General features: G+C 43.2%; 1 protein-coding gene across 2 annotated transcripts; it reads right to left on the reverse strand.

Moving 5' to 3' along the window:
• Window positions 1-2,291: 2,291 nt before the first annotated feature.
• Window positions 2,292-13,540, reverse strand: pwwp2b (PWWP domain containing 2B). 2 transcript variants are annotated; one of them, XM_033613881.2, is made up of 3 exons: window positions 13,112-13,540; window positions 8,016-9,740; window positions 2,292-4,185 (listed from the first exon to the last, which is right to left on the reverse strand). In XM_033613881.2, exons 1-3 carry the CDS (start codon window positions 13,249-13,251, stop codon window positions 4,179-4,181), a joined length of 1,872 nt encoding a protein of 623 aa, XP_033469772.1. In that variant the 5' UTR covers window positions 13,252-13,540; the 3' UTR covers window positions 2,292-4,178. The 2 variants fall into 2 exon arrangements, with proteins under 2 accessions (XP_033469772.1, XP_033469773.1); XM_033613882.2 differs by having other exon boundaries at window positions 8,012-9,740; window positions 13,112-13,538.
• Window positions 13,541-13,767: the final 227 nt, after the last annotated feature.

Raw genomic sequence — 13,767 nt, forward strand, 5'->3', positions numbered from 1 at the left:
ATCAGTCTATTTATTTTGAGGCAGCTTTGGTCTAAGGGAAACAGAGCGGAGAGTTATGAAATGTATGACAGTCGACACAGTTAGGGCCGAGTTGTGAAATGAGAGCAGGCGAGGGGGGATGGGAAATCTACAGCTGAGCCTCTATAGGAAAAATTATCTGATCACGAGATAGCCAGACGAGGGTCACCTCACCTTGACCGGCCTATCCACTGAGCTGCACGCTAGTTACGTAACAGACATACTTAACCACTCCTGTTTGTGACACAGAGGCTACAAATCAACAGCCATGACCGCAGCTGAGGAAGACCGTGGGAGATGGGTGAGGAGGGCAGAGGAAGAGAGAGAGATGTAAGGAAAGATATAGGGGGAGGCTATTGTACAGGAAACAACATAATGGATTTTTATGGACAGCTTTGTGTGCCAATAACCTTGCTAGATTTAGCTCCATTTCCGCTCAAAGACACAAAGGTACAGTCATAGTCCTGTAGGCTGTCTGACATGAGCCTGTGCATTTTTTTAGGGTTTAAATTTGCTTTTTCTACATCAAATAAGACAAAGAGGCAGCTCAATTTCAGCAGTAAAGACAGCATAAATCCCAAGCTGTTACCGAACCTGAGCATATGCAACAGCATGACAGCAAGCATGTGACCACAGAGAAATCAGAGGAGCAGTGGACGAGTTGCAACCTGAAACAGATCCAAGGACCAATAAAGATTAAAGTATCCATTCAACATTCTTTGAATTTGCTGTCTTGCAAAGACTTAGATGAGAAAATGGATGCCACTCAGACTTAATATGAAAAATCTGTATTTTCTATTAATTTACTGCATACACAAACCCGGCAACTGCTTTGTGTGTTCTGCCATCTTGCAGCAGCACCATTATTACTGTGACTGCTGCTGTCTGCTGACATTGGCAGCAGCAGAGGTTGTTGATTTTATAAATTAGCTCAGCTAACTGATGACAAATTTTGGCTTAAAATGTAGACATTATGTTGTCTGCCAAATACCAGTTAAGTTTTCCATGGTAAAAAAAAAAGACCCACTCCTACTAAACAGAGCAGCTGGTGTTTGGTTTAATGAGTGACTATGTTAACTGGTGACTTTCAGCTGAACATGCCCGTAGTTGCTCCTACTACCCTTTATAAATGGTTGACGCAGATAATGCGAGATAATGAACAGATGAGTGTGTCTTTTGCAAGGACACCTACAAGTTCTGCTCCTGTTTTCACCAGCTGCCGTCACTGGGAACGACGACTTTTTGCTGAGTCACCAGGTAACACTCACTCAGTAAACCGAAACACAGCATTGAACTTGTTCTGTTTGTGATGCAGACGAAATGTTTACTTTGTAGTCACTGCCCTAGTTTGAGCAATAACAGTATTATTATTTCACAATAACATCAGTTCATCAGTTAGTTTTTGAGTAAACAAATGTGTGTAACCACCACAGCCCTTACACAATGTTGTTAGCCCACTGACGTTAGCTAAGCAGCGTTAGCTTATCTGACATTTCTTGTTCTACAATCATTTTCTCCCCCCAAAGTTGCAGTTTAACACACGTGAACTGCACATTCCTCCTAATGCTGTCAAAAGTAGCGCTACATATAAAGTAATTATAATAGTATTAAACTGGACAATTCTTAGAGTAGCTTGCATTCAAACATGCATTGTTGTAAGGAGACATCACAGCAGTCACTTTACTTCCTGTCCTTGCATGTTTTCATCTGTAAAAAGGACCACTCCAGCAATTATCATATTACACTTACAGAAAGTTAGGAGACTTGTGGGGGACAAATTAAAATATGAAGTTCTGGCTTTCAGTCCCTGGTATGGAGCAAAATCCTAAAACACTGAATCCTACATTTCCCATAATGCAACTGGATAGGATCTTTCACTAGAACCGTTGCTGGTGCCCAAGTCTTTAAAACTGCACACCAACAGATTTCAGGCATTTAGTCAAAAAAATATGAATTCACAAAATAGCCCTAATGACATCATCAGGGTCATTTTTTTTTCTAATTTTGGAACTCTCGCTTCAAGACAACATCATACAGCTGTCTCCACAGGTAAAGTAGTACTTCCCTGATGAGTGAGGTGTGAGAATAAAGGGCACGGCACCAGTTCGACAATTCTTCATGTGGAAAATTGGTAAAATGCCCCCCTTTAGTAATAAGGCTTAAATCTGATTACTATGGGCTACACTGTTGCTCCCACTTAAGCAATTCAATCATTAAAAACAACCACTCCTCTGATGATCAATGACAAAGTGACCCATCCACAACAGCACAGATATTGCTTTATATTTTATTTTATGTACAGTACATGTAAAAAAGAAAACAAAAAAAGTAGCCAATAACATTGACCAACGTGGGCAACAGTAGATAGCCATGTTGCTCACACATGGGAAAATTCTGATGACCCTCTCAGGCATACAGAACATTTAGACTCTCCCACTCCTCCTCGTCTTGTAAGGCTGCCTGGAAACTAGCCGAGCTTGACGGCAAACAGTCAAACCGCTGATTATCAGAATGGGAGAAGTGCATTATACCTGCTCCCCTAACAAACGCACTTCTCTCACTGACAACCAGGGAGCTAGTTTTCAGCCATGATCTGGACAAAGTGTTCCCAGACAGGCGGAAGGGAGACGGGCTGGTTGGCTGAGCGTGACTGTGTGCAATCTTCGGTATGTTTTTCATATGGACCGAGCTGTGCTCGACAGCCGTGGTCTCTTGCCTTAGCTGCCCCTGCCCTCCCCCCCAAATCCAACAGTGCCGCTTTCAACATAAAGGTCACTAAAGGTCAGTGTTGCAGTCTGCTTTAGCCTGATGACTCAATAACTGCAGGCTCTGACTAGTAACAAGCTTTTCTTCAGCACGCTCAGCAGTTGAATTCACAGTATTCTTACAGCATGTTATTTTTTTTTCTCTCCCAAAGTCACTCGTAAAGCTTTAACTGATAATGCATAGGGGGCTTTGACACATTTGTTCACCCATGTTTCTCCAGTGGAAATGTTTGGATTTTTGTAGTGTGTGTGTGTGTGTGTGTGTGTGTGTGTGTGTGTGTGAGTGTGTGTGTGGCAGATAAGCTGAGAGAGAAACGCACCTAAGTCAAATGCGAGAATACAGTGTACACAACCATCCGTGTCTGGTGTCCCCAAAAATCATACAATAAAATAAAATAAAAAAAGATTTTTTTTTTGTATCTCCAAGGCCATGGATAGTCAACCACAAAGACTTCTGAACTCCCCTGCTGCCTATCAGGGCTGTATCTCGCCATAGTGTTTCAGACAGTGAGCATACAGCAGGCCACCAAGGTACAGATAAAGTGCTTTTTTTTCTTAAACGTGACGCTTTAAATAATTAAAGTGATGTAAAAATGGTTCTCAAGAAAAAGAAGAGTTGGAGGGAAGGAGGGAAAGTTCGCTGACATGACACTCCTAAAAGTTAAAAATGAAATGGAAGAGAGACACAACATGATTCTGGAGAGGAATAGAGTTCAGTATAAATACATCCACAAATCCAACTAATGTCGCAGAAGGCTACGAGGATGGAACACTGATCGCTAGAAGAGCTGGAACACTCACTACTGTCTCTGGATGGAGCCGTTCACATTTTCAGAAGAGGATTCAGGGGTAAGACTTTTTAAACCGTGGTCAAACGGCTCGTGTCCGGGAGGATGAGGGGTGTGGGGGTGCCTTTGAAGATGCCACCGGCTTCCTCCGACTGAACCTCGCAGCAAACACATCAGCGGCGAGGACCACGATAATGACAGCAGCAGACTGGGAGGTTTCCTTTTTGCAAGATTGTAGTAGAAGGGTGGATCATAATAAACCGTTACAGATAATAAATACATTTGTATCCTTGTAGTGTTGTTATTCGGCTCTATTGAAATATGATTAAATCTAGAAAATAAAAAAAGGAGGAATAGTTTAGTTCATAGTAGACCATGAGATGCCTGGCCTTTTTTTTTGCTCCCTTATCCAGTCTCAACGACACTCCACCTTGGCGGCCATTTTTCAACCAGCCATGTGAAAAAGAAAAAAAAAACCCCAAAATAAAACAAAACAAAAAAAAAACGGCATATAAATAGTAGCCGTGGCAACCGCACGTACTCCCTCCTGGGTCTTGATGACACAGTCTGAGAATTCAGAAAAACCTCGGAGACCTCTCTTCAGTCCTCAGCCTCTACACAAGAGAAAAAGGAGGGGGGGGGGGAGAGCACAAAGTAAAGACGATGAGCAAACAAGGCAGGTCATATATCCGGTGCTGGGAATTCTTAACACAGTGTACAAGGCTCAGCACTAAGGGAGATGTGGTTCCTCCTCAATGTGTCATGTTAGTCATCTAAAGATTATGGAACACTCTGAAGTGAATGTCAGCTACTTTCCAGCCTGCTGAAAACCTCGGTGTAGCTGACAGAGCAAGAAAAACGCTTCCTTTATGAGCTCTGGAAAAAGCACCAAATATAGGCTCATCTTAACTCCTTAGTTTGTAGATTCTCAACCAAGCTCTTCTTGGCTACTGAGCCCATAACGGAGTAAACATAAGGGTTGGGAGCAGCCTGTCTGTCTCTCCTATCACTCAAAAGACAATATTTAATCTTTGAGTGTGTGTTAAGGACAGGCTGTTTGGCTACACAGGGAAAATGTAGTAGGAAACCAGTCTGGCATAGTCACTGTATGACAGTGTGCTTTTAAGGCATGAACCAAACCCTATTTTTATGCACTTGCAGTATTTAACAGTAGAATTATAATTATACCGTGTTTCCACTGCATGGTATGGCATGGCTCTACTCATCTCTGCTTTTTTTTTTTTGGTTTTCCACTTGCAAAAGTCGTGGATAGTACCTTGTACTTTTTTTAGTACCGCCTGGGTCGAGGTTGCAAGTAGGGATGTCCCAATCCCATCCTTGGATCGGGTATCAGCACCAATCACGTTATTTTTACAAAATTGGAATCGGTAATAAAAGATCAGAACAAAAATGGCCAGGTTTTTCATCTATGTTGTTCATTCTTGCCTCCGCTTTCCAGTGTATTGTAACTGAGCGTCCTGAGTTCGCCTAACTGAGTGCAGCTAATGAGCAATAAATGGACAGGAGTCGAGACAACAGGTTCAGCAGCCACCGCTTCTCTCTTTATTCCGAGCAACACAGCCACACCTAAGGCGGAACCTCGCCTACCACAGCCCTACGGCAACTCTGGAGGGACAATTTGTTTACAATTCAGAATATGTTTACATTTTGTGCTGCTGAACCACCGATAAGCTTTTTGGATACTGTTTATATAAAAAACAAACCTTATGGGACAACTTGGATGTATTCTTTTTCTTTCTTTCTTAATTCTTTGCAAAGTATTGGATCGGACTCGGTATCGGACTCGGTTTCAAAATAAAGGACTCGGTATCGGATCGGATGCAAAAAAAAAATGTGATCAGGACATCCCTAGTTGCAAGCAAGCTGAGCCGCTACAAGAGTTGAAACACTGAGCAACATTGCTTGGTCAGTGATAATTGTTACTTGCGAACACATCCGGGACGAACGTTCCATTTCTAAATAGCCAAGATACCATCAATCGTGACAGCTATTTTGTATTAGCTTGACCCAGATTTTTTAAAAAAACTATGCTGTACACTGTGCCATAGGACTCAACGATGCTTGAAGATGATGGAAGGGCAGTTTCATGTGGCATCACTATGGCGATCAGCTGAGAATCCCATCTAAACTGAGAGGGTAATATATGCTAAGGCTGCAACCAACAATTATTTTCTGTCAATTAATCTGTTGAGTATTTTCTCTATTAATCAATTCATCATTTGATCTTTAGTCAGAAAATGAAAAATGGGTTTCCCAAAGTCCAACATGACATTGTCAAATGTCTTGTTTTGTCCACAACCCAAAGATATATTTAGTTTACTGTGACAAAGGAGTAAAGAAACAAGAGCATATCGCACTCAAGAAAAATGAATCAATTATCAAATCAGTTGGCTATTAATTTAATAATTGACAACTAATCGATTCATCTTTGTAGCTCTACTATCCACAGTGGGAAACAAAACAGAAAAAGAACCTGGTACCAAAAGTGAGTTGAGTTGAATCATGCAGTGGAAATGAGGTATTAGTTTCATTGTGCTACTGTAGCTGTTGGGACTCACCAGCCATCTCACTAAGCTATTCCTGTTGACAGTAAGCAGTACAGCCTGTGCCAGCATTAAAGCTGGTATTAATGTTTGTTCTGCAGCTTTGTACACAGCAACTCCTTCATGACATAAATGTAGCTGATGCTCCAAAGGCTGGCATGGCAGTATTTTATGCAGACTCATGTTCACACAGCTCACATTTCCCCAAACTTTAACATGTACATCATCAAATTAGCTATTTTAAAAGACACATAAGGACAGGGCTGGGCAATGTGACCTGAAATGTAATCACAATTCACAGTAATGATGATGACACCTTCACACATACACACCTTTGTTCTAGTACTGAACGTCTTAGTAATTATGTGCGCTGAGGATTATGACTCTGCGTCGTTTAAATAGATGTGAATAACACCCAACCAATCTGCAGGATATTTTAGGGTGTAGAATGCTGTCAGGATATCTGGGCTCTACAGTGTGAACATTTCAAGTAAACATAGCTCTGACTTCTGACACTTCAGTGGCAAAATACAGATGTGCTTAACTCAAAACTTTTTTTTTTTTTTTTGTTTTCTTAGGTAGCAGCCTCAGATTTTTAGCCCACACTGACCCTCACTTTCACCAGTTAAGATGACAGACAGTGATAGCAACCGCTCACATCAGCTGTCGCTAATTAATGTTAATTCAGTGAGTAACATGATAAGAGGCCCAAATTAAACTCGTCTAATGTCTGGTTAGAGGGCTCTCTGCGAGCCGCTGTCAGTGTTAAGCCAAAGATTATTTGTGACGGAAGAGACTTTCAACAACACTGGCACATCTCCTGCAGTAAAACGATCTGACTAATGGCGTCCAATCAGTTTCAGGAGTCTCCCTGTTAAACTTTAATTCATCAATGTCAATAATTACAACTGCTCAGCTTCATAGTTATGAATCAGTTGCTTCATATTTGAATCAAGTAGACTGTTAAAGGTGTCAGCTGTTATTTCAATATGTCAGATAAATATTTAATCAAAAAGTCATATCCTCTGCTGACATTCATTTTTACTTATGTATACTGAGCTTATTTGGCAAAGTTTATTTTGGAATAAATTAATAAGACTGCCACTCAAAAACTGATATGACATATCAACTGAAACTCGTGAGTCATGACACTTTTGAATGCTAAATCTAAAAAAACACTCAATATGAGATATGAATGGAGTCAGATTCAAAAACTGAATGTGATCGGATAACATGCTATCAGATCTGAGCTCTAACTGCAAAGCCTCAACAAAATAAGCAGTACATCCTTAGTTTCATGACGCCTTAGTTACCTCTGTTAAGCCAATGTGACACCGTGTATGCATACTGTATGTATGAGATATTTTAATGTTATTTTCTTTTATAAAAATTACAACTTTGGGGCACGACTGCCCTTTAAAATAAACTGTAGAACCCTGCGAACACCTTTGTAGACTGCTGTATCTTCTTTTTCTTGGCCATACACTTTTCATATTGTATATCTATCATGTGATGGAACAAATTACTAGTGTTTCCTTTTGAAACCGCAGCTATTTTCCAACAGTATTTGCATTTCGCTTTGTTTTGCTCTGTGTCGTGTATGCTGAAGCCTAAGTGTGCTCACACCACTGACTTGGCATGTACATGTTGTGCCAGCTCATCAGTATCAGCCCTGTTGCTCCATTTTCTCTGAGTTAATGAATCAAACACACTGACATAATTAAATCAGGCGAGTGAGAGATAAATAATGTTGGTTTTGGCCAATTTTAATGTATTGCCCAGCCCTATTTTAAGTCTTGGAAAGCACAGGGACATGTTTATTTTAAACTGAAGATGTGAAGCAACCACATGTAAGATCCAACTGTTGTGAACTAACCTACGTGTCACAGTGGGTAAGCAGCGATGTAATCTCTGGGCCCATGTGGCCCACAGCCTTGGCTGCCTCCAGGATGGCTCTCCGGTACATCCCTTTCTTCTTGCGGTTGAAGCGGGACCTGAAGAGCTCCCTGAAGGGCGACAATTTGGCAACGGAGAGCTGGGAGGTGGTGGGCGAACCGAACCACGCCACCTTTGCCTGGGGCCACTGGGCCTCGCAACTGGCCGTCTCCTGTTTGCGGGTGCCGCTGATGCTGAGCACGCGCGCCGGCCACCAAGGGAAGCCATGAATCTTCCCCCACACAATGTCACCCACCGCCACAGCGTGACCCTCTTCTGTAACGCACTTTGTCATGCTGCGGGTGTGAAGCCGAACCGTGAGCGGCGGCACTGTCTTGCAGTCTTCCCGCGAGGGTACAGAAGATGAGGTTACGGACAGGTCTTCACCTGGGGCCAGATCGCACAGCTCTGGTGAGGTGCCATCAGAGCTGAAGGACTTGGACTCATCTAGACTATCGCTGCTGCAGACAGACAGGCTAGAAGAATCTGCTTTGCGCTTACGGAAATTGATGAGAAGCGTAAGGTCGCTGTGGCTGCGCTCTGCCTCCTCTCCCGAACTCCCCGACCACAACTCCAGAGAGTTTTTACCTTCCCCTGAGTCTTCAGAGTGCGGGAGGCAGGGACCAGGCACCCTGGGGCTTCGTCTCCTGGTGCCTCCTACAAGTTCTGCCTCATACTCGACCATACTCTCCTCACTCTCCCTCTGAGGGGGTCTCAAATGGATCTTTGGAGAAGGCAAGTCCTGACCCACTGTTGTAAAAGGCCTGGTGAGTTTGAGTTTGGGAATGGACACGGTGAGGCCAGACCTTGTGGCATCTAAAATGTGCCGTTGCTCCTTGGTGGGATCAGAAGGTGTCTTGCCATTTTCTCCCACACCATTCTGCACCAGCTGTTTGGGGCAGAATGGCTTGACTGAACCGTGGACTCTGGCAGGGATCTTCATGACCTCGCCCTTGCCCTGTGGAGTGCTGTAGGAGATCTTTATAACAGGACTGTGGGGGATAACGTCGCCCATGGGGAACTTCTCCCCTTCAGCGTCTCCCCTTTTGTCCTTCCTGAGGCGCTTGCTGTCAAGGCTGGTGCCATTTTCACGTCTTTTAGTGTCCTTGGTTGCAACTACATCCTCTTTTCTCGACAGCTTAGAGGGGATATCCTTGTCATCACCATCATCATCGCTGTGTAGTGCATTCTCTTTTCTAGAAGTCTTAGTGTTGCTCATGCCATCTTTGCTGTCCTCGTCACTATTCAGTGTGTTCTTGCACTTTTCACACAGTACCTGCCGTGGCCGAAGACGGATAGTGCTCATGGTCATGCGGCCAGGCTCTCGCGTCCGCCTCTTCTTTCTCTTGATTGGTCGCGGAGGGGGCTGAGGTACCCATTGGCTGTAGCTGTGGCGCACCCATAAGGGCTGAGGGAAGGGGGCTCCTTCAAAATAAGGAGGGTAAGGAGTCTGTCCAGCTGGCACTGGTGTGGGTACAGGGCAGGGGAGAGGTGCAGTAGGTATGCTGCTTTCTGGGAGGGTGTTTTCATCCTTTGGTCTGTGTGAAGCCTGGCTGGGAGATTTGGAAACCGGCTCCTCACTTAGAACTTCTGGGATTTCACAAGCCGGTGTAGGTATTGGGCACTCCCCGGGTTTTGCTGTGAATTCTGGTAGACAGAATAGCCCAGTCCTAAGATGAAGAGAAGAGAAGAAAAAAAGAAACAGTAAATGAATAACTGTGCGTCTCATTGAGATTCATCAGAGTGCAGTGACGTTCATGCAAGCCAACACAAACATTCTTGTTACACATGACAAGCATTTCTTGAATTTTTTAGTTAAGCAATTTCATCCACAAGAACAACATTGTAATGCCATGCTTGTATTTCACCATGTCAGATGACTAAAAGGGATAGTTTGGATTTTTTGAAGTGGGGTGGTATGATGTACTGATCCATAGGCAGTACATACAGTAGACCCCCCCAGGAGAAGTGGCAGGAGTACCACCACAGAAGCTAAGCAATGTACTGCTGTGAACTGGGGGGCAGCAGCAAACAAATTTAAGCCATCTAAAAAAACAAACAAAAAAAAAAAACAATATAAGATTAAGTGACCACTATATTTAGAAAATGTTCCTTTACCTTGTCAGACAGCCTTTTCCGACAGGGAACTAAAGCTGTTATCTATGCTGTCTTCAAAGCCACCAGACCCCTTTAACAAAAACAGTAATTTTACCTTTTATAACACACGAGGTGCTACTGCTGCCTTGCTCAGTTACTGTTATGTGTGGTTTGTGCTCACTGTAATGTCCCCAGAGCGTGCTTCATGTGTCAAAAGGACATATTCACACCTTTAGCATTGAGCGCAAAGGCTTCGAAAATTGTCATGGCGCTTAGTTGTACACCTCAGAATTTTTGGAACAAGGCACCCACTGTGTGTGCTGCGCTTTTCAGTTCAACAGGGACGCCTGTGAGGCAAGACTGGCTGAGCAGGTTCACCGGTAGAGACATCTGACTCTTCATTGTGAGACCACAGGGATATTTAAATGGCATTAAATTATTGGAAAGAAAGTGGCTTTTTGCTGCAGGGTGTGGGAGAACATGAGGGATGGCTGTAAAAGCTAAAAAATGCCATAATGGAAACAGTGGCAACCCAGGAGGTACAAAGCAGTATAATATAATTTTGACTTTGTCATAAGCAGCAGTTAGTTACAGTACACAAATGTGATGACTGGCGGTACGTCTGGGTTTACTACTGTTGCCAGGCAGCCTGCTTTTCCATTATATTCTTCTTTTTCATTCTTCTGATAACACTAGTTGACTTTTGTGGCTAAAACACATTTTGCCTCTGCCACTGTCCACAGCAGTGCATTGCTTAGCTTCCTTGGATTTAGTCCTGCCTGCTTCTCCAAACTGGGAAATTGGCAATGACCATCTACTGAAAATAATACACTAAATATGGATAAGTACCTCAAACAACCCCACGTAAAAGAATTCAAACTATCCCTTTAAGGCTAGTGGGAGAGCACAAATCAAATACCTTGCTGTTTCAATTAAGCCAAAAGAAAAAAAAAAGAGCACCCAAAGCTGCTCAAAGCTTTCCAACGAAGTGGCCTACAAAAAGCTATAAATAAGAAAACCTATTTCACCATTTTGTCTTACTTTGACTGGACACACTGACAAAACTCTCCATATCACCTGTATGCTGAAAATCCTTTACGTGTGGGGGTTGGGGTTCACAAGCAGCCAGGCGCTTATCCGTCCTACTGCCTTTAGGCCACAAAAATGAAGCAATAGTATCACTGACTCTCTCAGTGAATTCATGTGGTCTTTTCGGGGCTCTAGGACCAGCGAACATGTCCAAAGAAGGCCCAACTGCCAAGGAGTCTTTGAGAGGTGGCTGGCAGGCAACAGTAACATGGCTGTGCTGCTTTAGTCAGGAGACAGCAGACAAAGAGACTACAGGATGCCCAGGAACCCCCCCTCCCCAACATCTGACTGAACAAAAACAATCCCATGAATCACTCGGGATTCAGAGATGTAGGGAAGGAGCCAGGAGATTTCAGTTTGTTTTTGCATCCGTGTCTATATGGGGGCTTATGTGTGGTGAGATTATTAATTAGTGCACATTTGGGGAGCCCATTTTCCTCCCCAGGAGAAGCAACTGGCAGGCACCTCCGAATAATAGTCTCTCGTTGTGGTTTGTTCCTCTCACCTTTTTATATGTGCCCTAAAGCAGCTGAATATTAGCCTTCACAGTGATTGACACGGCACAAACAGGGCTGCCGGTGACAGGGAACAGGCAGTGCTAGCAGTTAAGCACAGTACAAGGACGCAGCATATGACCAGCCATGATTCACAGCACTGTTGCCATTTCACGTTGTGTACAGTGAAACTAGATGCAGAGATCTGGCTGAATGATAGGCCTAGACGATGACATTTAAAAAAAAAAAAAAATGTGGGAAACAATGACAGGAAATGTAATTCCATGAGCTGAAAAGGAAGAAGAAGTCAAATTTTGTCAGTGACAAGGCCTGAAATATAGGCCTATTTTAAGTTATTCCAAGGCCTGCCTTTTCCCATTTGGGTGGGTTATTTTCAGGACAGCTTGAGCTCTCACATGAAAAACCATCTAAGCATACTAAGGGGCAAAGCTAGTCAGATTGTGATTCTACTGCTCTATAAATAGTCTAAAGCCAGTGGCTTTTAAGGTGCACAGCACCAGGAGCAACACAAGGCTAATACATGTGACACGGGCAGATAAGACATGACACTGATACATGTCAAATTCTACCTTTGAGATTGTCTCATTTGAACAGGACTGTGTTGTTAACTGGCAACAGTGGGCCTTCTCTTGTCAAACACAAAACCTAAGATGGTCACTGGATCTTATCAGAACCAGGTTTGAAGAAAAAGCATTACAGTTGTGATTCATCAAACCCCACATGTATCTTTATTGCCATTTTCCATTGTTTATGCAGATCAAAAGTCACTGCTTATGAAGTGCCATCCCTCAAAACAGCAACTGTATTCCAGATTATTTGAATTGAAACATCACTCCAGAAAACTAGTACACAATACAGTGCTATCTGTATGTAGAATCACATTAACACATAAGTGATATACACAATATTGCTCAGCCAGGGCCTACCCCATTACTGAATACGTTTTAGCAGCTCTGTATTAGATTAGGCTAACAATAAGCTATAGATGAACCCACTGACATTACTTATTGTTTAAGAGAAGTCATCAACAATATCTGTAGACAGGGGCATTATCTTGCCATATAGTATTTCACCGTAGTTAAAAAAAGTATCTCACCACCTCATTATAGAGCTAAAATTAAATCAGTTTGGCATTAGCCGACAAGCTAGCAGATAGCAACCCTGTCAGCTACAATAACCTACGAGTCTTTTGTATGGGGGCCCAGTTAGCTCACAGCTAGCTAACAGCTAACTAGCTAGCTTTGACTCGTTAGCATCAAAGGTAGATTAGCCGTTACCTGAGTTTAGCAAATTAATTCCAAAGACAAATGTATAAAGATAATAGACGAAATAACACTCACTTTTTGTTGCAATCAAGTAATATCCCCGTGTAACTCCTTTCTCGGTAGGTCAGCGTCACCACCAGTGTATCGTTAACTATTTGATCGATAGTGACAGGTACCCGAGAGCCGGCCCGCAGCTCCTCGGCCACAGCCTCCATGTTTCCCGGCGTGAAGTGTCCGGCTCGGCGGTGCTCGATCCCGGCCAAGGGAGCCACGGTCGCGTCGGCTAAAGATCCGTCTCCCTTTCGCTATTGGAGCAGGAGGCTACACCAGGGCATAAAATGACGCCATCACCCCCACCAAGTCAATTACAACAGTACTGCCACCGCTGACATCACGCTCCCTGTGCTAGAGGAGCAAAAATCTCTCAAGACAAGGCCTACCCTCCCTCTGTCTTACTTTGACTTGTTTGATGCCATTCCTGAGTACGGACTTAAAGCTCAGGGATGCCCCCGTTTTCATTCCGGACTTACTCTACCATTATGCTGGAAAACGGATAAAGCATGGATGCATTTCTCATGTGTTTTAAACGTGAAACCTGACAAATGTTAGATAAATATGACCTCTACGTAACAGCCATCAATCTCAGATACAATTACTTACACTTTCACAACAGCATTAAAAGTGCTATTTGCTAAAACACCATTTAAATCCTTCAATCTGGCACAATACAA

The sequence above is a fragment of the Epinephelus lanceolatus genome, chromosome 17 (genome assembly GCF_041903045.1).
Source record: "Epinephelus lanceolatus isolate andai-2023 chromosome 17, ASM4190304v1, whole genome shotgun sequence".
Taxonomy (NCBI): Eukaryota; Metazoa; Chordata; class Actinopteri; order Perciformes; family Serranidae; genus Epinephelus; species Epinephelus lanceolatus.